General features: G+C 57.1%; 2 protein-coding genes across 2 annotated transcripts; one reads left to right on the top strand and one right to left on the bottom strand.

Moving 5' to 3' along the window:
- Nucleotides 1–6: 6 nt before the first annotated feature.
- Nucleotides 7–6,464, bottom strand: LOC146420879 (solute carrier family 35 member D2-like protein; the record flags this gene model as incomplete). The annotated part of the gene is made up of 9 exons (XM_085047933.1): nucleotides 6,217–6,464; nucleotides 5,844–5,877; nucleotides 5,683–5,769; nucleotides 5,071–5,138; nucleotides 4,160–4,231; nucleotides 3,423–3,491; nucleotides 3,042–3,144; nucleotides 2,425–2,517; nucleotides 7–50 (listed from the first exon to the last, which is right to left on the bottom strand). Coding segments are annotated over exons 1-9 (785 nt in total), but the record flags the coding sequence as incomplete, so codon positions are not given.
- Nucleotides 6,465–12,374: 5,910 nt separating this feature from the next.
- On the top strand, nucleotides 12,375–24,729 carry LOC146420878 (interleukin-12 receptor subunit beta-2-like). The gene is given in 15 exon segments (XM_085047932.1): nucleotides 12,375–12,516; nucleotides 13,405–13,698; nucleotides 13,786–13,909; nucleotides 14,721–14,890; nucleotides 15,082–15,227; nucleotides 15,786–15,945; nucleotides 16,461–16,543; nucleotides 16,773–16,986; nucleotides 18,391–18,588; nucleotides 18,984–19,064; nucleotides 20,246–20,296; nucleotides 20,851–20,947; nucleotides 21,351–21,441; nucleotides 22,066–22,618; nucleotides 22,621–24,729. Coding segments are annotated over 15 exon segments (2,343 nt in total). The 5' UTR covers nucleotides 12,375–12,464; the 3' UTR covers nucleotides 22,650–24,729.
- The last annotated feature ends 432 nt before the right edge of the window (nucleotides 24,730–25,161 follow it).

Here is a 25,161-nt window from a genome sequence, read left to right as displayed (position 1 = left end):
GTGAACTGCACGACGAAGAACATGTCTGCCCAGCCCTGGTACTCCATTGCCTGCAGGGAACACCAGCCTGAGACCCTTGGGAAGCACAGAATTCCCAGCAAAACAACAAACAGCCCCCCCAGCATGGGATTTCCTGGCACAGCAGGAAAAACCAACCCAATTCCAAGCCTGGAGTGACATCCCAGGGCTGTGGGGACACTGGGTGACCCCACTGGCATCACCTCCAGCCTCAGCCCTCTGCCCATCCCTCCTGGAAAAAGCAGGGAGTGACAATTCTCCCAAGCCAGAGGAACCAGGAGAGACATCTCCCAGCTGGCTGTGAGCCAGGGTTGGATCATTTGGGAATCCATTCACTGCAAACCACAACACTCAGACAAATCCCCAGGGAACTGTAACCTCCAGAGATGGTGCTGAGTGAGTGGCTCAGGGTTTCTGGGAAAGGCTTTTTCCCTAGGTTTTGGGGGTTTTGGGGTTTTTGGAGTGCTGGGTCCAGTGCCACAGACAGGGAGAGTCCAGAGGGACCACTGAGATCCTGGAACATCTCCTGGGGAGAGGCTGGGAGAGCTCAGAGCAGATCAGGGATCTCACCAGGGAGAGGGAACCAGGATCTTCCAGAGGTGCCCAGGACAGGACCATGGGACACCCAGGGACACCCAGGGACACAGGGAATGTCCCTCTGGATGTCTGCAGACACTCTGAGAGCTGTGTCCCAGGGAACTGGGGGATCTCCATCCGTGCAGACACCCAAAATCCAAGGGGAATCCTCAGCTGAGGAGGGAGCAGAGGAGCTCCACAGGGTCCTGCGAGCCTCAGGCAGGAGGAAGAGCAGGGCAGGGCTGGAATTGCCTCCCTCAGCTGGACAGGGACTGCCAAAGCCCCCAGGGGTGCAGGGAATGCACTCCCAGAGGGACACAGCACTCCAACCTTCCTGCAGCTCCTCCCTGCCCTTCTCCCGCAGGAATTCCCGGCACGGCTCGGCTCAGCACATCCCTCACAAAGCCCCATGTGTTACCTGGGATGCTGCTGCAGAACCACAAGAATTCCCAGCCCCACAGGCACGGGAAAAGCTCCCAACCCCCCCAAGCCACAGCAGCTTCCCAAGGGGTTTTTCCTGGAGCTGCCAAGGCGGAGTTTCCTGGCAGCAGCTCGGGCACAGAGCGCATCTTTGTCCGGCAGAGCTGCGCCCGGCAGAAAGGAGTTGATTCAGGAGGAAAGGAAATTAAAAAAAGGCCATTTCTCTCCCCGGGCTGGACAGAGGCTGCTCACAGCAGTGTTTCCCTGCTCAGGCAGAGCTGCTGCTCCTAAATGAGCACTTTATCCTGAATACAGCAGCTCTGGAGAGCAGGGCTGAGCTGAGCCACCTCCAGCCCTGCTAAGCCAGCTCATTATCCTGGATTCCAGCTTCGAGGACAAAGCCACCAGGCTGGGGGACAGAGGGGTGGCAGAAGCCAGGGTGACCCCCAGGGAGGGAATTGATCCCAATTCCCTGCACACAGAGAGGGAGATGCCCAAAAACCAGGCAGGGAAAAGGGATTTCTCACTCAGGAGAGCCAGCTGCAGTTCTTACTGCCAGCGAGTGCAGGAAGAATACAAACAATTTTAAAAAATAGCAACAGGAGTAACAGCAGTGACAATGACAATAAATAATAATAAAAAGGAGAATTTCACATATACAGGTCCAGAGGTAAAATAATGAAGAACAAGAAAAAAGAACAAGAAAAAAGAACAAGAAAAAAGAACAAGAAAAAAGAACAAGAAAAAAGAACAAGAAAAAAGAACAAGAAAAAAGAACAAGAAAAAAGAACAAGAAAAAAGAACAAGAAAAAAGAACAAGAAAAAAGAACAAGAAAAAAGAACAAGAAAAGAAAGAACAAGAGAAGAACAAGAAAACAGTAAGAAAAGAGTAAGAAAAGAACAAAAAAAGAAAAAGGACAAGAAAAGAACAAGAAAAGAGTAAGAAAAGAACAAGAAAATAAGAAAAATATGAATAAGAATAAGAATATAATAATAATAATAATAATAATAATAATAATAATAATAGTAATTTCACATTCACAGGACCACAGCCCTGATGGGGCACCACAGACAAACTGACCCACACAGCAACTCAACAGAACTGCCTCAGCCAGAGAGGAAGGACAAAAAAAAAAGTTTGAAGAAACTCATTGATTCTAGAAATACTCGACTTCTTTAAATAATATTTGGGTTTTCTTCTTGCTCTCCACTTCCCCATTCCTCAGGCATTACAAAAATGCCTGAATGGAGCAACTCTGTGGATTGAAGTCCAACGTCCAACTGGCAGTTCCTTCCTGCTGAGGTGCTTTTGGGGCAGTTTTGGGACAGTTTTGGGACCCCACCAGCCCTTCCCCAGCTCCTCCTCAGCCCCCCACGCTGAAATCAGGGATTTTGGGATGGATTTCCTACCTTCTGTGCATCTCCAGTGATGTAGGCAATGGTCAGGGTGGGGAGGATCATGAACAGTGCATTGTAGTAGAGCAGCCCGTACTTCCCCAGCTCCTGCAGGGGGGAAACATCCATGGGCTGGTTTTATGGGAATAGAAAATCCTATATTGCTGCTGCTGAGATGGGCCTGGAGCAGAATCCACGTGGGATTGTGAGACAGAGGAGTTGAGGGTGGGAGTTTTGATCTGGCATGGAATCCCAGCTGGTTTGGGTTGGGAGGAACCTCAAAGCCCATCCAGTGTCACCCCAGGGACACCTTGCACTGTCCCAGGCTGCTCCAAGCTCCATCCAGCCTGGCCTTGGACACTGCCAGGGATCCAGGGGCAGCCACAGCTTCTCTGGGAATTCCATCCCAGCCAGGAATTCCTTCCCAAAATCCCATCCATCCCTGCCCTCTTCCACCTTAAAGCCATTCCCTATCTCCTGTCCTCCATCCCTTGTTCCCTCTCCAGCTCTGCACAGCAGATTTTGGGAGAGGCATGGAGCAGCCCTGGGTGATCCTCCCCACTCTGCCCCCACAGAACCAGCTGGTGACAAACCAAACCCAACACCCCAACACACCCCAAAGGCCATCCCACCTTCGAATCCAGCTTCTGTTTCACATAGGCACCGTTTGCAGCTGTTAAGGCATCGTTAACAAGGATGAAAATGTATCCTTCCAGGTCGAATGCCAAGTCAGCACTGGGGAAAGGGAAAAAGCAGCAGTTACAGCTCTGGGCTGCACAGGGACAACGCTTGGAAGGTTCCTTCCACCTTGTGAGGAGCCAGCAAGTTGTCAGGAAAAGTTAATCATGGGAGGAGGGGTTGGGATTTGGGTCAGGAAAACATTCTTTCCTACTAGAGAGCATGTCTGGAGAGGGGGAGCTCAGTGTTTGATCCCTCTGTGCTTGGGACACACTGTGGAACTCCATTCCCACCAGCATGGACCCTCTGGAAATGCAGGGATGGGAACAGCTCACCTGGCAGCTACGAATGCACCAAAGATCATGGCAAATACTGTCATCTGAATGCCCCAGGAAAACTTCTTCCTGGAAAACAGAGTACAGGAGGACACAGCATCAGCCACAGCTCAGTCCTGGGGAATAGTGGGAGGGCTTGGAGCAGAGCAGGGAGAAGCTTTAGGGGGGAAAAAAACCTCAAACAAACCCCAAACAAACCAACCTGAGCAGAAGCTGCGAGTAGAGACACTTTTGGACAATCATCTCTGTGATTTTTTTTTTTTAAAGATAAAGAACTCAGCCTGGAGGAGTTGGGAGTTTCTGGAGAGCTGCAGGGCTGAGCTGGCACAGAGCAGCTCCCAGCCCATGGAGCCAGCCCTGGGAGGGGCTGTGGGCACTCTGGCAGAGGTTTGGGGTCCCTGCAGGGCTCAGCTGGCACAGAGCAGCTCCCAGCCCATGGAGCCAGCCCTGCAAGGGGCTGTGGGCACTCTGGCAGAGGTTTGGGGTCCCTGCAGGAGCAGGGCTGGCACAGCACCCTGCACACCCCAAAGAGCTGCTCAGCCAGGCTGCTGCAAGTGCAGGCAGAGCACTTCCCTCTCTCCCGACTCGCCTGGGGAAAGGGATTGGGATTGGGACTGGGACAAGCTGCTCCCTGCACCCTCCCTCTGCCCAGCCTCCTCCCAAACCCCAAAATCCCCCCGGGCAGGCAGCTCTGAAACCCAGACCTGTCACCAACACCGGGAAATGGGGAGACTCACTTGAGCAAGAATCCTTCGGCAAACATCGTAAACAGGATGGAAAACCTCCGCAGGACTGTGAACATGGGCAGGCTGCAGGGAAAGGCAGAGGGGTGAAAAGTGTCCTGCACTCCCCACATCCCAACAGGAGCAGGGATTTGGGGTCTGGAAACAGCACGGGCCAGCCTGCCTGCTCCCTTATGGGATGGCATTGTTCCTTTATGGGATGGCATTGCTCCTTTATGGGATGGCATTGCTCCCTCATGGAATGGCATTGCTCCTTTATGGGATGGCATTGCTCCCTTATGAGATGGCATTGTTCCTTTATGGGAATGGCATTGATCCTTCATGGGATGGCATTGATCCTTTATAGGATGGCATTGCTCCCTTATGGGGATGGTATTGCTCCTTTAGGGAATGGCATTGTTCCTTTATGGGATGGCATTGCTCCCTCATGGGATGGCATTGCTCCTTTATGGGATGGCATTGCTCCTTTATGGGATGGCATTGCTCCTTTATGGGATGGCATTGCTCCTTTATGGGATGGCATTGCTGCTTTATGGGATGGCATTGCTCCCTAATGGGATGGCATTGCTGCCTTATGGGAATGGCACTGCTCCTTTATGGGATGGCATTGCTCCCTTATGGGATGGCATTGCTCCCACAGCCACCCAGACGTGTCCCTGCCAGGCTGGGGGACCCAGCACACCCCACACCCTCACCCCGTGGATGAGCAGCCCCGAGTCCCTCCCTGCCCGCGGGGAGCATTTGGGATCAGCACGTGGCACATCCCGTGGGCAGGGAAGGAAGTGCAGCCCCGGGCAGCTCCTGCCCGGATCACCCCCAGCCCCAGGGCTCAGCACAGCCCCCCGGCAATCCCGGGAACCCCCCGAGCCCCCCGTTAACCCCCTGCGCGGCAAACCCCTCCGTACTTCAGTTTCTTTGTGCTGAACAGTCCTGTGATTTGGTTCCCGACATAGAGGAGAGGTAGAGGAAATGTCTGCAAAGGGATAACGCTGTGAGCGACCCGAGGCGGCCCGGGAGCTCCCAGAGCACCCGAGGCGGGTAAAAATAGCCACGGAATGATTCCCTCCCGCCATGGAAACCTCCACACACACACACACACGTGTCCCGGAGCTGCAAAATCCCGGGAACAGCCAGGGGCATCCAGCCCGGTGCCAGGGAGACCGAGAGGGGCTGCAGATGGGGAAAGGAGCCCGGGGAGGGCAGCTGGGTGCCCAAAGAGGGGAGCTGGGTGGCCGGGGAGGGGAGCTGGGTGGCCGGGGAGGGGAGCTGGGTGGCCGGGGAGGGGAGCTGGATGCCGGGGAGGGAGCTGGGGGTCTGGAAAAGGGAGTTGGGTGCCCGGGAAGGGATGTGGGTGTCCGGAGAAGGGAGCTGGGTGCTCGGGAAGGGGATTTGGGGGTCTGGAGAAGGGAATTTGGGGGTCTGGAGAAGGGAGTTGGGTGCTCGGGAAAGGGATTTGGGGGTCTGGAGAAGGAGTTGGGTGCTCGGGAAGGGGTCCGGGTGGCGGGCAGGGCTCTCACCCGCCGCGGGATGTGTCTGTCCAGGTCAGGGAACTTGACCACCCGCAGCGCCTTCCCCGCCCAGAGCACGGCCACGGTCGCCACCATCTGCAAGAGAGCAGGGGGTGACCCCAGCGCCCCCCGAAACTCGGGGCTGCGGGGACACGGGGGGTGCCACTCACCTGGCCCAGCCCCACGCACAGCGAGGACGGGAACCTGGAATCACAGAGCGGAAATCAGGGGGACACCCAAACGGGGGGTCCCAGAGACCACAAACCCACAGCCATGGGGACACTGCCCGGCCGGGGGGGCGGCAAGGGGGACCCCAGCCTGGGGAGGGGAAGGATGGGGTGGACCGGGGGGTGGCAGCTCCAAAGCAGGGGTGCACGGGGGGTGCCAAGGGCTGGGAGGGACCCCGGGGCAGGGGGGTGCACGGGGGGCACCGAGCGCGGGAGGGTCCCGATCCCCATCCCGGGGGGCTATCCCAATCCCGGGGGGTTATCCCGATCCCGGGGGGATACCCAACCCCGGGGATTCCCGCCGGCGCGGCCGTACCCGTAGGTGGTGAGGACGCTCTTGTTGACCACGACGATGAGGAAGGAGCTGAGGCCGTAGAAAGCCGCGGCCAGCAGGCGCAGGCAGAGCGGCGGGGCCGCCATGCCCCGCTCCGCATCGCCGGGCGCGGGGGCTCCGGCGGGGGCTCCCCCCTCGGCCGCCCCCTCGGTTCCCCCCCCGGCGGCGGCCGCGGGGCGTCTGCGCGGGGCCGACATGGCTGGGGCGGGGCTGGGCACGGCACGGACCGGGCGGGGCTGCGCAGCCGCGGGGACAGCGCGGGGAGGGGCGGCCGGGCGGGAGCAGCGGGGTGGGATAATGGGATAATGGGATGGGGATGGGATGGTGGGGGGATGGGATGGGATGGGATGGGATGGGATGGGATGGGATGGGATGGGATGGGATGGGATGGGATGGGATGGGATGGGGGCTCTGATAAGTGGTCATCGCACCTAGTTGGGGCAGGGATGGGGGCAGGATGGGATTGGAATGGGGGACACTGCCCGGGGGAAACGGGATGAGGGGCATTGATAGAGGGATGTCACAGGGGGGGCTGGTATGGGGGCACTGGCCGGAGGGGGATGGGGTGGGGGCATTGGTGGGGGCATAGAACGGGGGGGTTGTTATGGGAGGGACAGAGTGTAGGGGTCTGATATGGGGGGCATGGACAGGGAACAGGGGTCTGGGTGGGACATTGATGTGGAACCCTTGGGGTCTGGGTGGGGACATTGCACAGCGGGGACATTTCACAGGAGAGGATCACGCAGGGGTCTGGCAGGGAGGCACAGCACGGAGAGGTGGCATGAAGAGAGGAAAGGGTGACACGGGTAATGTCACACGGGAGCTGAGATAGGGAGCACCGGGCGCTGCATGGGGACACTGCAGGGACAAGGGGACACCAAAGACGGGCAGGGGGACAGGGGTGCCTCCACCCCTCGCACAGCGGAGCTGGGGGGTCAGACTCTGCTGGCACCGCTGTCCCTGGCACCCTGCCGGCTGCTGCCCTCGGCTGACCCCGCACGCAGGATTTTGGCAGCAGCCCTTCCCTTTCAGAGATTAAATCTTCCCCTCCGGGCTATGCTCTGCCAAGTGGAAAAATCCCAAAACAAGGCAGCTCGGAGCACAAAAACACCTCCGCCCTGCGGGCTGCAGCGGAGAGAACAGGCTGAGCTGGGAGACAAGGAGTGCCACGCTCACCTCAGTCTGTCCCTGCTGGAGAATCTGCTTCTTCCCTCCTCCCGACCCCATTCTGGAGCCACATCCCACCTGGGCACAGCGCTGTCCCCGCAGGCCAGCTGTGTCCTGGAGCCCCCTGAGGGGACAGCACACGGGTGGAGGGACAAAGCTGCCCCGGGTGGCTGTGGAAATGGGGGACAGTGCAGGGGGATGTGGGATGAGTTTGGAAATAGCAGCAATTCCATGGAATCTTGGATCACTTAGGTTGGAAAAGCCCTAAAACACCAACTGTTTAGCCCTGCCAAGGCCACCACTGTCCCATGAGCATCCACATGGCTGTGAAACCCCTCCAGGTCGTTTTGGGGGTTATTCCCGATGTGAAGAGGGAAGGCAGCATTGGGATATTCATTTCCCCTGGCCACGGCAGGGTTTACAGAGGAAACAGCCCCTTTTGGAGAGCTTTATTCCCAATTATCCAGCTGCCACGGCCTGCCTGGGCACAGCCAAGGCCTGCAGCCTGCAGAGGGAAGTGGGGCACGGTGGGCAGGAGCTGCCACTCGCCCTGGCATGCTCGGCTCCCCCCAGCTCTCCCCTCGCAGGGAAAAGCAAACTGTGCCCAAACTCTCCTTTCCCTGGCTGGTCTGTGCCCCTGCTGCTGCCCCCCCGGCAGGGAAGGAGCAGAGGCTGTTCCCTGGCACGGCTGACAGGAAGGACAAACTGACTTTCACGTCCGGGAGCAGCTTTGCCATATCTCGGGTGTCCTTTCACCCCGGCCAAAAATCACAGTCCGACCCGCTCTGACATTGGCATCACCTTCCTGCTTCCTGCCCCGAGCCCGGCTGTCCTTAACCCTCGGCGCGGGGTTGGATTTGGGAATATTGACTGCTCCGGGCAGAGAGGAACCTAATCCCGGCTGGGCTGCGCTGCCAGCGGGACTGACGCGAGCAGCGCCCCTTCCCAGCCCCGTGCTCCCTCTGGCATGTCGCTGTCCCTCGCTGGGGGAGGGAAGTCCCCGCGGGGGTGGTGTCCCCCCTCCTCCTGGGCCGAGGTGTCACCGCGGCGATTTTAAGATCAAAGATCTGGGTGTCACCTCCGCCCGAGGTGACGAGCCTGTGCCATATCTGTGCCACCCGTGTCCCCCGTGCCTGGGGGTGACAGGAGAGCTCCGCTCCTGCCAGCACGGCCGGGCTGTCCCGACCTTTCCTTGCTGCTGCCCTCAGCCTCGGGGCAGGGCAGGAATCCGAGCGTGCCCAGCAACGATAACAAATGCTAAATTAATCCGCTTTAATCCTAATCTCGTTTGACAGCCAGCTCCGTGCCAAAGCGCTGAGAGCTCCGGGACTGCGGGCAAATCCCAGGGACACGGAAAGAGGATCCGGAGCCCGACACCGGCAGGGCAGGGCACAGGGAGGGGGCACGGAGGGGGTGGCAGCAGCGGTGACAGTGGCAGTGCCACCGGGGCCGGGAAGGGCACAGCGAGGGGAGATCCAATCGCCTGCAGGGGAAAGGCACAGCACAGCCCCGGGAGAGGGGGTGACAGTGACCCCAGAACCTGGTGCTGCCGGGGGGAAAGGGGAACTGACCCCAGCCCTGTGCCAGGCTGGATGCCAAGGCACCGTCCTGGCTGTGCTGGGGGAATCCTGCCGGGCTGTGCCGTGCCAGCCTCGGGAGGGACTCTCTGTAGCTCTGAAATGCTGGGAAGGTGTTTCCACCTCTGGCCAGAGGATCGCAGAGTCCTGGAATGGTTTGGGATGGAAGGGAGCATAATCCTCATCTTCTTCCACCATCCCAGGCTGCTCCAAGCCCCGTCCAACCTGGCCTTGGACAATTCCAGGGATCCAGGGGCAGCCACAGCTTCTCTGGAACTCCTCCCCACCCTCACAGGGAGGAATTCCTCCCCAAACCCAATCTAACCTGCCCTCAGTTCGCAGCAGGCTGTAAGGAATATCTGAACGAACCCCAAAGAACCCCAAACACCATGGGGTTTGGAAAACTGGGATGATGTAGCTGCCTCAGAGCAACTGAGATTCCTGAGCATGGGAAAGAGAAATCTGTGGGAAAGAGGGAAAAGTCTGACCGCGCTGCCCTCGGGGCTCTGAGCTGCAGCTCGGGAAGAGATAAGGACACTGCAGTTAAAGCGGCAGCGGAAGGTCGCTGGTGGCCTGGGAAACGCAGGAACCAGCAGCTCCGAGGGGCTGCGACACCTGCCCGGGGAGAGCTCCACATTCTATGCACCGTGCCAGCTCCAGATGTGCCGCCCTGGCTCCAGATGTGCCCCCCGGGCCCAGCTGTGCTTGTCCTCGGTGCTGCCCCAGCCCCAGCTGTGCAGCCCTGCCCCAGATGTGTGCTCCGTGCATTAAACACTCCCAGCACACCCCAAAACTCCCACTGAGCCCCCCAGTCCTGCTCAGGCTGTGTGTAACACCAACCCTTTCGTTCCTGTAACCCTCCAGGCACATTTCATCCATTACATAACCACACCACCCAGCGAGGTTTCACCCCGCGGCGCCAGCAGGCTCACACTCTCACTTCCACCAAAAATCCCCGTGGATCAGCCAAACCCGGAGCAGCCAGGGCTTGCTGGCAGGGAGAGGCTCTGCCTTGCCCCGGGCTGGGTAAATTCTGCTCGCCAGCATTTCCTCCCGCGAGGCAGAGGCGGGAGCAGTGCGGGGTTTCCTGTGGTTGCAGCGTCTAATGAGGTTAACACTGTTTTTGAGGTTTAACTCTTCAACCGACGTGAGAAAGGAAGCCACGCGCTCTGCAGGGCTTTGGGAGGAGCAGAGGGAGCCGCGGGATGGATGGATGGATGGATGGAGAGCACTGGAGCATCCCTGGAGCTTTGGAATTCCCGACGCTGGGGATGTGCTGCCGGTGACATCCTCGGATGAGCTGGGGAGCAGCACGAGCAGAGAGGGTGACACTCAGGGCTGCTGAAAACAACCCCATTCCTTAAGGACTTTTCACTCCATGCCTCTGGGATCAGCAGGAAAATGTCCTTTCCCTGACAGCACCCAGGACCTTCCTCCAGCTCCCATCTCACCGCCAGCAACGAGACCAGCGATCCACTGGGGATGAGTTCAGCTTTGCCGGGGTGTCTCCAAATCCTGCCAGAACTCTGAGACACCCCTTCCCCGAGGCTGCCTCTTTAAGGGATGCTGGGATTTCCCACCGCCTGACTCAGACTGGAAAGGAAACTCTGGTGCCCTAAGTAGGGCAGCCCGGCAGCCCTACAGCCCCACATTCCCCGGGCTGACACCTCCGATGCTCTCTGGCCACAGCGGCAGGAGGAACCTCCTGGTGCCACATGTCCTGAGCAGCGCCAAGGTAAGGAATCCTTGCTTTCCCCAGCCTCCAGCCCCCCGCATTGAACCCCAAAACATCCCAGCTGCTGCTCCTCACCGCTGCTCCTGTTTCTCTGCTCCTGGCGCAGCTGATGGGAAACTGCCTGGTTTGGGTTGGCACCATGGAATAGCTTTTCCTTTTATTGAATTCACGTTTCTTTAGCCCTGATGCACGAGGAGACTTTACCAGAGGTGAGAGCAAAGCCCAGCATCTCCAAACTGCCTCGTTCCTTCGGCATTGGATTCTGCAAAAGCCTCTAAATCGGAATAGAAACAGAAATGTGATTCCCAGAGGATGCAGAGCCTGTGATCCCTCGGAGAACTGGACAGATTTAGTGTTTTCAGCTCTTTCCACAGGACCTCAGTTGCATTTTTTTCATTTTTTTCTGACTTGCAGAAGGCTCGTGGAGCACTTGGGAACCGACAGCTTCTCTTTGTAGGTCAGGTAATAGGGAGGCACTTGAAATTTGACTCATTCGTGCTTGAGCAGCCCTAAAACCAAACCAGGTCACCTCACCTCGCACGAGAAGCACCGGAGCACTCGCTGCTGCTGGCGGCCTGGTTTGGGCTGAAAAACGGCATTTTGAAGCTTTTCCTGTGGACTCTGGCCTCTCTCCAGGGAAAACTTGCCGTTCCTGACAGCAGGTATTGCAGGGGGCAAGGAGGGAATGGAGTGGGGGGCTTTGCTGGTGTTGAGCCCCGGGCAGGTGAATGGGGGTGTCAGGGCTGGCTCAGGTCTGCTCAGATGGGCCTGGGGGGGGGGCTGGGGTCACCCCAGCTCCGGGGGGCTGGGCTGTGCCATGCTGGATGCTTCCCGGAGCAATTCTCCCTGGAAAAGAGCAATCTCCCCCCCGGGATTGCATTTCCCCACTCCTCACCTGTCTGTGCCTGGATCACTGCAGAGCCATCCCAGCCCCACACCCCACATCCCGCCAGGCTGCTGAGGCTGGGATTCCCTCTGGAGGGGGCTGGATTGTGGGAATGTTTCCAAAGAGGCAAAGGGAGCAGGGGAAGGTTTAAGGAGCTGCGGGATGCAGACACAAGGGTGGTTCCGTGGGGAGAGGTGGGAAGTGCTGGCCTGGGATTTTGGGGCTGTCTGGGAAGAGCCATTGCTCAGCCTGGGCAGGAGATGTTGGAAAGATGCTCTGGAAACAGGAATTTTCTGTGCCATAAAACCATATGGGATCATCCCAGGGATGGAGACTGCAGGATGAGCCCTCAGGGCAGCAACCCCACTGTGGCCACCTTTGAAGAGATTTTTCTCACGTTTAGCTGGAATTTCCCGATTTCCAGTGGGAGCTCATTGCCTCCTGTCCTGTCCCTGGGATGCACTGGCAGGAGTTCAGCTCCCTCATCTTTTCTCCCCATCAGACATCTATTCCCAAGGATGTGACCCCCTTGAGCCCCTCCTCTCCGGGCTGAGCAGCTCTCCCAGCCCCTCCACACTTCCCAGGCGCTCCTGACCCCCAGGGAACCTCTGGGGTCTCATTCCAGTGGGTCCGTGTCTCTCCCACCCCTGTGGGAGCTCTGAGCAGAGGGGCAGCACCCCTGACCCACCCACCCCACCTTCCCCGAGGCAGGGCTGCTCAGATTTCCCTGTCACAAACCCACCTTGCCTTCTCCCACCCCCTCCTGCTTCTCCTGCCCGTGCTGAAGCTGCTTTCCAGGAGGATTTTCCATCATTTTTTACCCCACAGACTATGCCACGCGTGGGCAGCGGCCGCAGCCCGGGCCATGGTGGAGTCCAGTGAGGCTTTGGTGCTCCTGCTCTGCTGTCTGTGCCAAGGTAAGTGACAGTGACCCAGCTTGGCCACCACACTGACCCCAGAGCATCGCCCTGGTCCTACAGGGAATTCAGAGCGGGAATTACAAAACCACAGCTGTGGGGTTTGGGGGAGCATTGCAGGGAGGTCCCTGCAGCACCTTCTCCTTCCCGCTCCATCCTCGGAGCTGAGGCACATCCAGGCTCCTGGCAGCCCCCGTGCTGAGCCCCGGGATGTGCCCGTGCAGACGGAGCTGGAGCACAGCCGTGCCCTTTCCAGGAAGGCCAGATGGAGCTGATAGCGGCTGCGAGCCGGGGCTGCGCTCAGCCTCATCTGATAGCAAAGGGCAGCGCCTCCGCCGCCCTAATCTTGGGGATCAGAGCTCTGTGGAGCGCAGGTTATTTCCCTGCAGTCATTTGAACATTAGAGCAAAACCTGAAATCGGTGAAACTGGCGAAACCGAGCTGATCTGATCTGCTGGGATGAGTCACTGGGGGCTGGGGCGCTGCTGCAGGCAGGGGGTTTGAGCACAGGTTGGTGATCCAACCGAGCCACAGCCTGCTTTGGGCTGGAGGGAGCTCAGAGCTCATCCAGCCCTGGACAAGGACACCTTCCACTATGCCCGGGTGCTCCTGGCTTGGGACACTGCCAGGGATCCAGGGGCAGCCACAGCTTCTCTGGGAATTCTATTCCAGGGCCTCCCCACCCTCCCAGGAACAATTTCTCCCCAGCATCACTCGTGACCCTCTTTCCCCATCCCCCGGGCTGCAAGGTGGCTGGGGCGGGTGTGATCCCCTCTGCCACTGCTGCCGCTGCATCCCGGGGAGCCAAGCAGCTCCCTGCGGAGCAGCACAGCCCACGGGCACCCCTCGTCCCGCGGGACACCCCCGAGCCCTCCCGCTTCGGCTCAGGTGCCGCCAGCATGGAGTGCCGGGGCAGCGTGTGGGTGGATCCCGCGCCGGTGGTGCCGCTGGGCTCCGACATCTCCATCACCTGCCGCTCCGCCCTGGGCTGCGGCTCGGCCCGCCTCGTCATCCTGCTCAACTACAGCCACGCCGAGGGGGATCTGCAGCCACTGGGCGGCAGCGCCGTGCGGCTCCGGCTGCGCGATTTCCGGCTGCCCTTCGGCACCGTGACCTGCTTCTCCCGCTGCGCCGACAGCCGCACCGACCGCCTGGTGTGCGGCACGGAGGTGCGGGCAGGCTGTGAGTACCCCTGACCTGCTGCTGCTGAGCTTTGAGGAGCTGGGGTTCAGCTCCTCCCTGCCCTCACCCCGCCTCATCCCCCCGCAGACCCCCCGGATCCCCCCGGCAACCTGAGCTGCGCCATCGCCGAGGGCTCGGAGCGCCTGCGGTGCGCCTGGGATGCCGGGCGGGTCACCCAGCTGCCCACCCGGTACAGCCTCCACCTGCGCAGGTGAGACCCGCGGGGCTGGCAGGGCTCGGTGGCAGCGCCGGGTGACAGCAGTGACCCGGTTACGGTTCCCACAGCTCGCGGTTTGTCACCTCCTGCCCGAGAGCCGCGCGTCCCACCGCGGGCTGGGCTCTGCGGCACAGCACGGATTCCATCGAGCCCTGGCACATGGCAGCAGCAGTTTGCAGGTGCTTGGGCTCTCTCCGAGCTGAAGAGAGGGTGAACCTCACGCTGCCCAAACCCCAAACCCGAAACTCCAGCTCGAAGCTGAAGCAGAGGCGCTGGCTGCTGCAGGGTGTGCCACAGTCACGTCCTGGGATGATCCCTGCCACTGAATCCCCGTGGCACTAGCCTGGCATGTCACAGCCCATCCCGGGATGTCCCCTGTCGCTGAATCCCCATGGCACCAGCCTGGCATGTCACAGCCCATCCCGGGATGTCCCCGGCCGCTGAATCCCCATGGCACCAGCCTGGCAGGCTTTCAGTTAATCTGACTCCTTTCAAAGACAATAAATCCCGTCATATGGAGGTTTGTGAAGAGAAGGGATAAAGCTCCTGCCTAAATTTGCTTGGGATCAAACCGAACCATGCAGCCAGAAAGGAAGGAGAAAGTTCCCTTCCCGCCGTGAAAATGCAACTCCCTGGCAGCAGTGTCAGAACAGAAGGGAATGACTGTCTGGTTTCCTTCAGGGGGGACAACTCTGCGTTTGGGGATGGCCATGGTCATGAGCTGGGACACCTCAGCGGCTGGGGTGGCTGTCCCAGTGTGTGTGGGGCTGGGATGGGCACTGACAGGGCTCTCTCTGCTTCCCAGGGTGATGGCAGAGGATGAGGAGGAAGAGGAGGAAAAGATCTTCCCTGCAGACTCCCCAGTGCTGCTGAGGGAGCTGCGTAACGAGAGCCGCTACTCTGCATGGGTGTTGGCCAGCAACGCGCTGGGCTCTGCCCGCTCGGCCCCTCGGCACCTCAGCCTGCAGGAGCTCGGTATGTCCTTCCGTCTGTCCGTCCGTCCGTCCGTCCATCCATCCATCCATCCCTCTGTCCACCCTTGAGCAGCACAGTGTGCTGGGGCTGTGCACAGCCACTCGCACTGTCCTGTGGTGTCACTCTGGGGACACTCCTGAGCACAAGGACAGCCCCCACCCCACCCCACCCATTCCCGTCTCTCCCCGCAGTGGTCCCCACTCCCCCCGAGGCCATCGGTGCCGAGACGACAGAGATGTCCCCTCCCTGCACCACCACCCGCTGGAGGAGCAGGACGCGGCTGCAGGATGTGCACTGCGAGGAGAGACACAGAGCCACTGGCACCCCAACATGGCATGTGAGGCCCCCGGGACCCCAAAACCTCCCCCATTGCACAACCCCCATTAACAAGTCCTGTCCCTGCTGGAGACCCCGTGGGCAATGGGGATATTTGGGGTCATTCAAAACTCACCCCTCTGCTCTGGGGCCAGTGGGGAATGTGCACCCCCAGCCACAGGCAGCCCCCTCTTTTGGGGTTGGACAGGACGTTAAAAATATTCCCAAACGTTTTCTGCCCTGCAAGGAGAAGGCACAAAGTGCTCTGGGATGCTCAGCCACACCCCAGACAAAACTACACTGGGGCAGCTCCACCTTTGGAAGCATCCCTGGAAATCCACAGGAGCCCCCAAAATCTCCATGGTGCTGGAATCCCAGAGTGACAGCAGGCTGGGAGCTCCAGCAGTGTGTCACCAGTGTGTCACCAGAGGGGACAGTGTGGCTCCTGCCCGCCCCTATCCGCGCACAGGAGGAGGGCAGTGACCTCCCCGTGCCGGGGTGCTGGTGGCACTGGGGACACCCTGGGTGCCACTGGGGACACCCTGGGTGCCACTCCCCCAGCGCCCTGCTTCCCCCGCAGGTGGAGCCGTGGGACAGCGCGGCTCAGGACGGTCCCCGCTGGCAGCACGAGCTGCAGAGTGACACGCAGTTCGTGTTCCAGGCCAGGTGTCGCCTCAGCACCGCCCAGAGCCCCTGGAGCGCCTGGAGCTCTCCCTTCCTCTACAGCACCCCCGAGGCAGGTAGGCTCGGCCTCGGTGACACCTGGGTGGCATTTGCCAGCCCTGGAGGGATTTAAAGTCCCTGCGGATGTGGCCCTTGGGGACACGGGGCAGTGGTGGCCTTGGCAGTGCTGGGGATGGTTGAGGCTCCGTGGGCTCAGGGTTTTTCCAGCCTGAGAGATTCCATGACCTTTAGCGGCTTGCTTGCTCCCCCGGGCGGAAAAACCGCATCAGCCGAGGTGTCGCGACAAATCCCTGTCACCCCGAGCCAGCTTCCCCCGTCCATCCCAGCTGCTGGCCCCGGGACGAGGCTGGACACTGCCAGCTCAGCCACCCCGGGGTGCCCGAGGATAGCTGCGGGAAAGCCGGGATGTGTCACCCCGAAAATCAGCAAAGCTGCCCTTTTCCATTTCCCCTCTCAGCCGCGGAGCCCCCGGCTAGGAGGGGCTCCTGGAATGGCTGCGGGTGGCTGGGAGCCCCGGTGTCCCCCCGGTGTCCCCCCGGTGTCGCAGCCGTGTCCCGCTCTCCCCCCGCAGCCCCCGCTGTCCCTCCCGCGGTGTGGCGCCGCCTGGGCCAGGCTTTCCCCAACGGCAGCCGCGAGGTGACGGTCTTGATCAAGGTAAGGCGCTCCGGGGCAGCCGCGGGGAATTTTCGGCTCTGCTGCTCCTCCCCGAGCAGCCGGAGGTGCCGCCCTGCCGAAAACCGAGGGGATGGCAGGAAAATGCCACCCCAGCTGCAAGCTGGATCTCTCCAACCTCGTAAAATGTCACCCAGCCGAGGGGACAAGTGTCCCGGTTGGGTGTCTCGGTGTCAAACCCCACCAATCCTGTCCGTGTCCCCCTCGGCAGCCGCTGGCAGCCCGGGATGCCCGCGGGAGGATCCTGGGCTATGCCGTGTCCGCCCTGAGCCCCGAGGGAACGGCAGCGCTGTGCAACACGTCCGGCACGGCGTGCACCGTGCTGGTGCCGCCGGCAGCTCACACCCTGCTCGTCACCGCGCACAACTCCAGAGGGGCTTCCAGCCCGGCCAGCATCGCCCTGAACTGGGGGGAGGCTCGGGGAGGTAAGGTGTCACCCCGCCAGCTGGAGGGACTGGGTTTTGTCAGGATTGCAGGGGAAATGCTGGATTGTGAGAGGGAAAAGCCCTGGCAGAGCTCTGCCCACTCCATCCTCCAGACCAGCCCAGCAGCCCCTGGAGATGCTCCACAGCTGTGTATGGAATCCTGGAATCCTGGAATGGTTTGGGACAGAAGGGACCTTACAGACCATCTTGTCTCACTGTGCCATGGCAAGGACACCTTCCACTGTCCCAGGCTGCTCCAGCCTGGCCTTGGACACTGCCAGGGATCCAGGGGCAGCACAGCTTCTCTGGGAATTCCATCCCAGCCCTCCCCACCCTCCCAGGAACAATTCCTTCCCAAGATCCCATCCATCCCTGTCCTCTGGCAGTGGGAAGCCATTCCCTGTGTCCTGTCCCTCCATCCTTGTCCCCAGTCCTTCTCCAGCTCTCCTGGAGCCCCTTAAGCACTGGAATCTCATTTCTTTCCTCCTAAAGCTGCAGCAACCAACTTATTTTTAAGTTTGCACTGCCCATGTTAGCAGGAAAAGCAAAGGGTGCAACTCCTCTGCTCCCTGCCCCCCAAAATAGCTCCTGCAGCCTCTGCCAGCCCCCAGAGCAATCTGGGTCCTTGCAAACCGAAAAGGAAGGGGAAAAAAAATCCTTTCTTAATCCTTTCAGGCTCCCTGTGCCCTGGGCTGTGGTTTCCCCACAACCACGCTTTCCTGGTTCTGAAAAATGCCTTTTTGAGTGAGCAATAGGAGGGGAAAGTCCCATGCAGGCTGAGGACAGAGACATGACTAAAAAGAAACTGAAGAGAAATAAGGTGGAAAAAACTCTAATCTCTCACGTTTATCAGAACTGCTCACGTTTCTTGTAAGAAACGGCAGGTGAAGCATTTCAGGGACATGACAGAGCTGATGATGAGTTTTTTGGGATGCACGTGCAGCACAGAGCTGCACATCTGGCTGGACATGAGCACAGCTGGCCAGGAGGGCTGAGGGCACCTGGGCAGTGCCAGTCCCAGGGTGGGCACTGCCTGTCCCCTGTGCTGGCACTGCTGGGGCACCTAGATAATTCTGTAAAATAGAGATCAATAGATAAACATCGATTTTTATACTTATTTTTGGTATACCCACATTTTGGTTTACACACCCATATACAGCTGTCATATTCTATCATTTCTTGTTCACCCTTCAATTTTTAAACACTTCCAAGAAAGACACTTTTATCATTTCTTGTTCACCCTTCAATTTTTAATCCCTTCCAAGAAAGACACATTTGTCATTTCTTCTTCACCCTTCAATTTTTAATCCCTTCCAAGAAAGACACATTTTTCCTGGGCTTGGCTGACTCTTCCCAGTCTCCAAGCCGAGGTTGGGGTGACTCCCTCTCCCCCTTTCTCCACAGAATTCCCAGCTCCAGAGGCCTTGGAGCTGAAGCCTGAGAACCAGAGCAGGGTGCTGGTTCGCTGGCAGCCTCCCCAGCACAGGGAGAAATCCCCGCTCTGGTTCATCCTGGAGTGGTTCTCCACCTCCCAGCACGGCCAGGAGGAGCAGTACTTTTGGGAAAAAATCCCACCGCAGGAAACACACACCTACATCCGAGGTGAGACATCCCAGGAATGCCTGTCCTTGGTGCAGCTCCTAGGGACATTATACACCCAAATTAGATTACAGGGGTGGCTTCATGGGAAATTGAGTCCCTGTCTGCCTGTTTTGGGGGTGTTGGGACAATAAGAATGCTTGGGGAAGAAGGAGGATGGAGGCAATTGCAGATTTGAGGGCAGTCAGAGGGATTTGGGTGAAAATCATGGGGAAAGGAGAGGATGGGGAGGGAAGGAAAACAAAGAAAAAGTGAGCTGGTGAGTCAGAAACACCACCAAACCCACCGAGGCCAATCCATCTGCTTTCACCCCTCCGTAACGACCCCCTGACCAAGCCCGGAGCCTTCAGAGCAGCTTAAATCCACATTTTGAGGGCAGCTCTGGTTTTTCCCAGCAGGGGCAGCGGCGGGAGCGGCTCGGAGCGCGGCGCTGTACGCGGTGTACCCCGAGGGGATCAGCCAGCCCAGCTCCAGCCCAGGTGAGCCTCGAGAAGCTGCTGCTCCTCCCCACAGCCTGCCCAGGTCTGGGGATTCCAGGTTTGGAAACAGGGTGAACCCTTCCCACCGAGCAGGGGAAAGCAGGATAGGGGGTGAAGTGAAAAAAAGGTGAAAAAATGAGGGTTTAATCTATCAGACCCTCTCTTTAATGTATTTATTTGCATTATTAATGTATTTGTGTCAAACCCTTCTCCAGCTGGTCTTTGCTCCCCTGCACAGACCTAACCCACCCAAAACCACATTTCCCTCCCCAGATGCACCAGGAGAATTTTTGTCCCTTTCTGTGACAGAAAGGTGAGGCTGCTGTTTGCCTTTTCACAACAAAACGGTGCAGATAAACCAAAATATAGAAAACAGCTTTTCCAGAGAGCAAGTGGCCAAGCCACAGCCTGCCCTTCCTCCCCTGGACTGGGAACCATGGAACAGTTTGGGTTGGAAAGGACATTTTCAATGGGATCAGGCAGCTTAAGTGCTGGAAATGGTTTTGGAGAGGAGCAGGAGGCAGCTGGCAAAGGAACATCATCATCTCCATCCCTGGGGTGGCTCTGGGTGTCCTAGAGCTGGGAAGCTCCTTGAAGATAAAGGACATGATAAACCACGGAGTCAGAGCAGGGCTGCACAGAAATGATCACAAAATTCATTCCTATGGGGTTGAGGCACTTTGGGAAATCACAGAATCCCAGACTGGTTTGGGAGGGAAGGACCTTAAATCCCACCCAGTGCCACCCCTGCCATGCAGGGACACCTTCCACTGTCCCAGACTGCTCCAGCCTGGCCTTGGACACTGCCAGGGATCCAGGGGCAGCACAGCTTCTCTGGCACCCTGTGAAACAACCTGTGGGTGCTCATGAGAAATGGTGGAGCTCCCCAGGGGCACTAAATTGGTGTTTCAGGTGCTGAGGAGAGGGATGGGCAGGGAAGGTGTTTTGTACTTGGGGAGAGGTGTTGATCAACACCTCACTGAATTGGGTCTCTGGGAAATAAGGACATTGTGTAGAGCCCATCCAGAGCTGGAGTTGTTAATTACTTCAGGCAGCTTTTCCCATCTTCAGGCAGCTTTTCCCATCACACCATGATTTATTTTTCTAAAAAAAAAGTAAAACCAAGCCAGGGCTTCTGTTCATCCTCTAAACGAAGTTCCATTTCCCCATTTCTGTCGCAGTCCCTCCGGAGGAGCCACTGCTGAGCAGCATCTACAGCGAGATCCCGCAGGGTAAGGAGAGCAGCTCAGCCCGGGCTAGCCAGGCTTTCTCCTGGCCACAGGTGGGAGTTTAACCCAGGCAGCGCCTGGCAGGGGAAATTCAGAGCTCCCAGACACTTTGGGGAGGTCAGAGCCAAAAAAAGGACGTTTTCGCTCTTTAATGACCCCCATGGAGGGAAGGCTGTGGTGTTTAATGGATGAGTAGCTCCCACATAATGCAAACCTTCAGTTTTGCTCTCTAACGAGGCTTCAAACACAATGCCCAGGACAAGTGGGAGGTGGCTGAATATAAACTCAGCCTGCCCAAGAGACTGATTCCATCTCCTGGTTTGAAGCAGGGGTCTGTTTGAGCATTTCCCACCCCTTGCTGTGGCTTTGGTGATGCCTGCCTTGCACACCCCCTGGTGAAGGTCACCTTGTGATCTCTCCCAGCACTGAAACCAAAAGCAAAACCAACTCAAGCTGAGGAATTCACGTCAGCAGTTCTGGCAGGTGAGGTAGGAAATGGTGACTGCCTGAATCACTGAGCCCCAGGCGTGACCTCTTCTCTCTCCATCCCTTTGCAGACGATGACATCAGAGTTTTTTTGGGACTGAGCCTCAGCCTGGTCGGATTATCAGTTCTTTCTGCAATTGTGATGTTTAAAAAATCAGTCAGGAAAAGGTATTCCTTTCTCCTCCACACGTTTTTTCTTATTTCCAAGTCATACCTATTTTTACTCTGCATTTTTAGTATGTAGAAGAAATATAAGATTCCTTCTGGGATATTTTCAAATCAGCTGCAGACTCCTTTTCACTGCAGCCTGAGGGCAATGTCATACATTTATCAGATTGTTGCATGAAAGCACATTTTGTGCTCTAAAGTAAGGCAGAGACCAACAACAAAAAAAGTCAAATAAACATGGAATTGGTGAAATTAAAGAATGGGGGATGCAGAGTTTCCAAGCTCCCCTCAGAGGCTGGATGCACTTTGTGTGTCACTCCTGCCAGGACAGTGTCATCATGAGGAATATCTGAACAATCAAATGGATTCACATCTGGGGTTTGTGTTTTCCCTTTTGGTGAAGGGTTAAGGCCACCATGGTGTCCCTCTTGCCCAAGTGGCTGTTTGAAGAGTTCCCCCACGTGGAAAACAGCTCTGCAGTGAAGTCACTCCAGGTAGGACAGAGTTATCTCCTGGCTTTGCTTCATTTCGGATTAAAGTTTGGGATCACACAGTCAGGGAATTGTTCAGATTGGAAAATCCCTCTGAGATTGAGTCCAGTCATTCCCTCAGCACTGCCAAGGCCACCACTGCCCCGTGTCCCCAAGTGCCACATCCACAGGGCTTTGACATCCCTCCAGGGATGGGGATTCACCCACACAGCCCTTTCCAGGAAGGAATTTTCCCTAAAATCCAACCTGAGCCTCCCCTGGCACCACTTGAAGCCATTTCCTTCCTGTTACTGGGGAGAAGGCAGCTTGCTCCAGAGCTGGGAGAAACAGGGATGGGAAGAGGGTTAAGCTCTAAGGGACTGGGAACTGCTCAGGAATCCTTTCCCAGGCATTTCCAAGGTGTGTGGGAGGCTGGATGAGCTGAGGTCTTTAAACCTTAATTCCACATATTCTGTATTCTGTGGCCACAGCTGACTGGAGCTGGAAGTGACCTTAAACTCCATCCCATTCCATCCCCACCATGGGCAGGGAATCTTCCTCTGGGCCAGGTTGCTCTGAGCTCCAGTGACAGCTCTCCTCTTTACAAAATTTGCCAATTTGTTACCTCATCCATCATTTTTCCCCCAGGACAAGGATGATTTCCCCAGTAGCAATCTCCAGCAGCCATTCCTGAGCTCCGGCGATCCCGGAATTCTGCAGATCGAGGAGATGCCGGCGCAGGAGGAGCAGCAGAGCCTGGCCAGCGGGAGGAAGCCCAGGGAGGAGGTGGCTCAGCCCCCGAGGACAGCAGTGCCACCCAGAGCCCCAGTCCCAGAGCAGCTCAGCGCCTACAAGCCGCAGCTCTCCGACGGGAACGCGCTGGGATACGTCGCCGCGGGAATTCACCCGACCCAGCCGCCGGCGACCCCAGAACCTGAGATGGCAACCTTCTTTGGGGACTACACCAGCCCTGGGCCCCAGCTGTGGGAGCAGGAGGGAGCAGCGCCCCAGGTGTGCCTGCTGGAGAAGATCAACCTCATCCTCAACACCAGCCAGGCGTTGCCAGCCTGGCCAGGACTCGGATCCTTCCCGGAGAACCGCTGGGAGCAGAGACCGCCCAGCGATGTCCCCGAGCAGATGTTGGTCCCCGAGGAGCTGCTCTCCTGCCTGAGGTCCACCAACAGGGAGCCTGTGGATGTAAAGCCCCACAAAGCGTGGGAAGGCTGTTTTGAGGGAAATTGGGATTGTGGATAAAAGCCTGGAGCAGCGACCGAGGCAGTGTCAGCACTGGGATTGCCAACGGCAGAACGGGAGAGAAACTCCACTTTGGAATTTTGTCCTCTTACTCCATGGAATTCTTGCAGTATGCCCAGGCCAGTAAATCCCAGTTTTAACCTTACCTCACACTGGTGGAAGCAAAAAATCCCATAAAACTTGGATTCCTGGAATGCCAAGCAGGTGATCCTGGCAGGATGGAGTATCTTCAATTATTGCTCCACACCGTTCTCCTGTTAAATGCTTGGAGCATTTAACTCCTGAATGTTTGGATCATTTCATTCCTGAATGTTTGGATCGTTTAATTTCTGAATGTTTGGAGCATTTAATTCCTGAATGTTTGGAGCATTTAATTCCTGAATTTTTGCATCATTCAATTCCTGAATGTTTGAAGTATTTAATTCCTGGAGCTGATTACAGTTAAAATGGGTTTAAAAAAATCCCTCAGACTTCCTGGCAGAGGTGTGGAAAATATTTTGGGGTTGCTCCTGGTGCACCAAGGAGGATTTATGCATCACACAGGGGTACTGAGAACATGGAATATTTTCTGTATCTCATTTTCCTCCCATTCTCAGTAAAAACCCATTCAGCTAGAACAAGCCTCCATCGCCTGCCAGGCTGATTTCAAATCCCTCTGAATTGGTCACTGGCCAAATCCTTGCCTCTGGGGAAGGGATTTATCATCTCACAGCACTTTGTCACCCCTCAGCCTCGCTGTGGGAAGGGCAGTGTGGCACAGAAAAATGGGATTTATCAGCCATGTGACCAGGAATTTGGATCTCCTGACATCCAGAAGGTGAAACACAGAAATCTCCTTCCTTCAGCAGCCATGAACCCATTCACAGGTTTTCCTGGAAGTTACAAAACCTTCCCAAATCATTTTTATTTCCAATTTTCCCTTGGCACTGTGAGCATTCCTCCATCAGCTGTTGCACAAATGGATCAATTTAATTTTTATCCTGAATACTCCCAAACCATCAGAGTTTGTGCTGTGCTTGTTTCCTTCTGCACCCCCAGGAATTTGCCATAAGCTGATCATTCCAGAGGAGCAGAAACCTGCTGAGGAGGGAGGAAATCAAGGAATTCTTCTTCCAAAGCAGCAAACAGACACAGAAATGTGAGTGTAGCTCAGAAGGGAGTCTGAAATTAGTGAGTTCTGCCTGTGCAGGAAGGAAACGGTACAAGAACAGCCACAGAGCTTCGGCAGCCCCAGGCTGAGGTGGGGACAGCTTTTTTTTTCAATGTCCACATCCTGAGCCTTGCGCTGCCTCTGTCACCTGAGCTGCCAAACCTCGAGGGCGGAAAAGCTCATCTGGGCAGGAAACAGGGCTGGCTTTGCCTTTCAGGGAGTTCTGGGGTGGATTTCCAGCCCCAGAGGGATCCCTGCAAGGAAATGTGCAGCCTGAGCAGCACAGCTGCTCCCAGCCCATCCGACCTGGCCTTGAACAGCTCCAGGGCTGTGGCATCCCAAGAATCAGATCACAAAGTCACTCTTAATCAATTTATTTTAATGTCTCGAGGTTCCCTCCCTGCCTCAGATATCACACACTCCCTAATTCTCGATATCAGGGGTTTCTATGCCTTATCTTAACCTTGGTTTCACTGGTGGCAGTCAGATCCAGTGCCAGCGATTCCCACAGGTCGTTCACCAGCTCAGGGATGAATTCCATGATTTTCACAACTCACAGAGACTCACCATGGTGCTGTTTCATCAGCACCACAAAACCTCACTAAAAATGGTCTTTTTGTACAAAGGAAGAAGGGAACAAAATAAAAATAAATAAGAGATGGGGTGCAGACAGTTCAAAGCCGCAGGGGGTTTGGAGAACGCAGAGCCATCCCTCCTGCTCTGAGCTCCACCCGTCAGAGGCTGTGCCTGCTGGGTGTGTCAGGTGTGAGCTCGAGGTGCAAGGAGCTCCCACCACCACCACCGATCAGCCAGGGACACCTCCCTTGCTTCAAACAGCAGGCTCGGAAATCATTGAAACCAACAGAGGAATAAAGAAATGATAAATAAACCTTACACATAATAAATGATGCACTCAGTGTGATTCTGAATTGCAATTTTAAACCCTTCATGGCACTGCTCTGGCCCTGTTCCCATGCAGGAGGACGTGGAATTCCTTCTGGTTTGAGGCTGGCAGCACAGAGAGCTGGGTTTGGGCTCAGCTTAGTCACCAACCGACAGCCTGACCTTTGCTTCTTGCAGAGCCCAGGTGGTACCAACTCCTGCAGCTGCTAAAGCCTCAGGAATCGAAAGCCAAAAGCACCCTGAACGGTTTGATGAGTGCAGCAGGACCAGGAGATCATAGAAACACCCTCTGAGTAATCCTGGGCTGCAGGGTTTTACTCTGTGTTTGCACTCACAGCCTACCCCGAGCTGGAAGCTCTGCAAGGCTTGGGGTGTCAGTAAATTGTGGGAGAGGTGGTGGCAGATAAAGCTGCTGCAGAGGCTAAAATTGGGTGACA

The sequence above is a fragment of the Lichenostomus cassidix genome, unplaced genomic scaffold (assembly GCF_008360975.1).
Source record: "Lichenostomus cassidix isolate B80296 unplaced genomic scaffold, HeHo_3.0 HiC_scaffold_508, whole genome shotgun sequence".
Taxonomy (NCBI): Eukaryota; Metazoa; Chordata; class Aves; order Passeriformes; family Meliphagidae; genus Lichenostomus; species Lichenostomus cassidix.
This window is presented reverse-complemented; position numbering and strand designations above follow the sequence as displayed.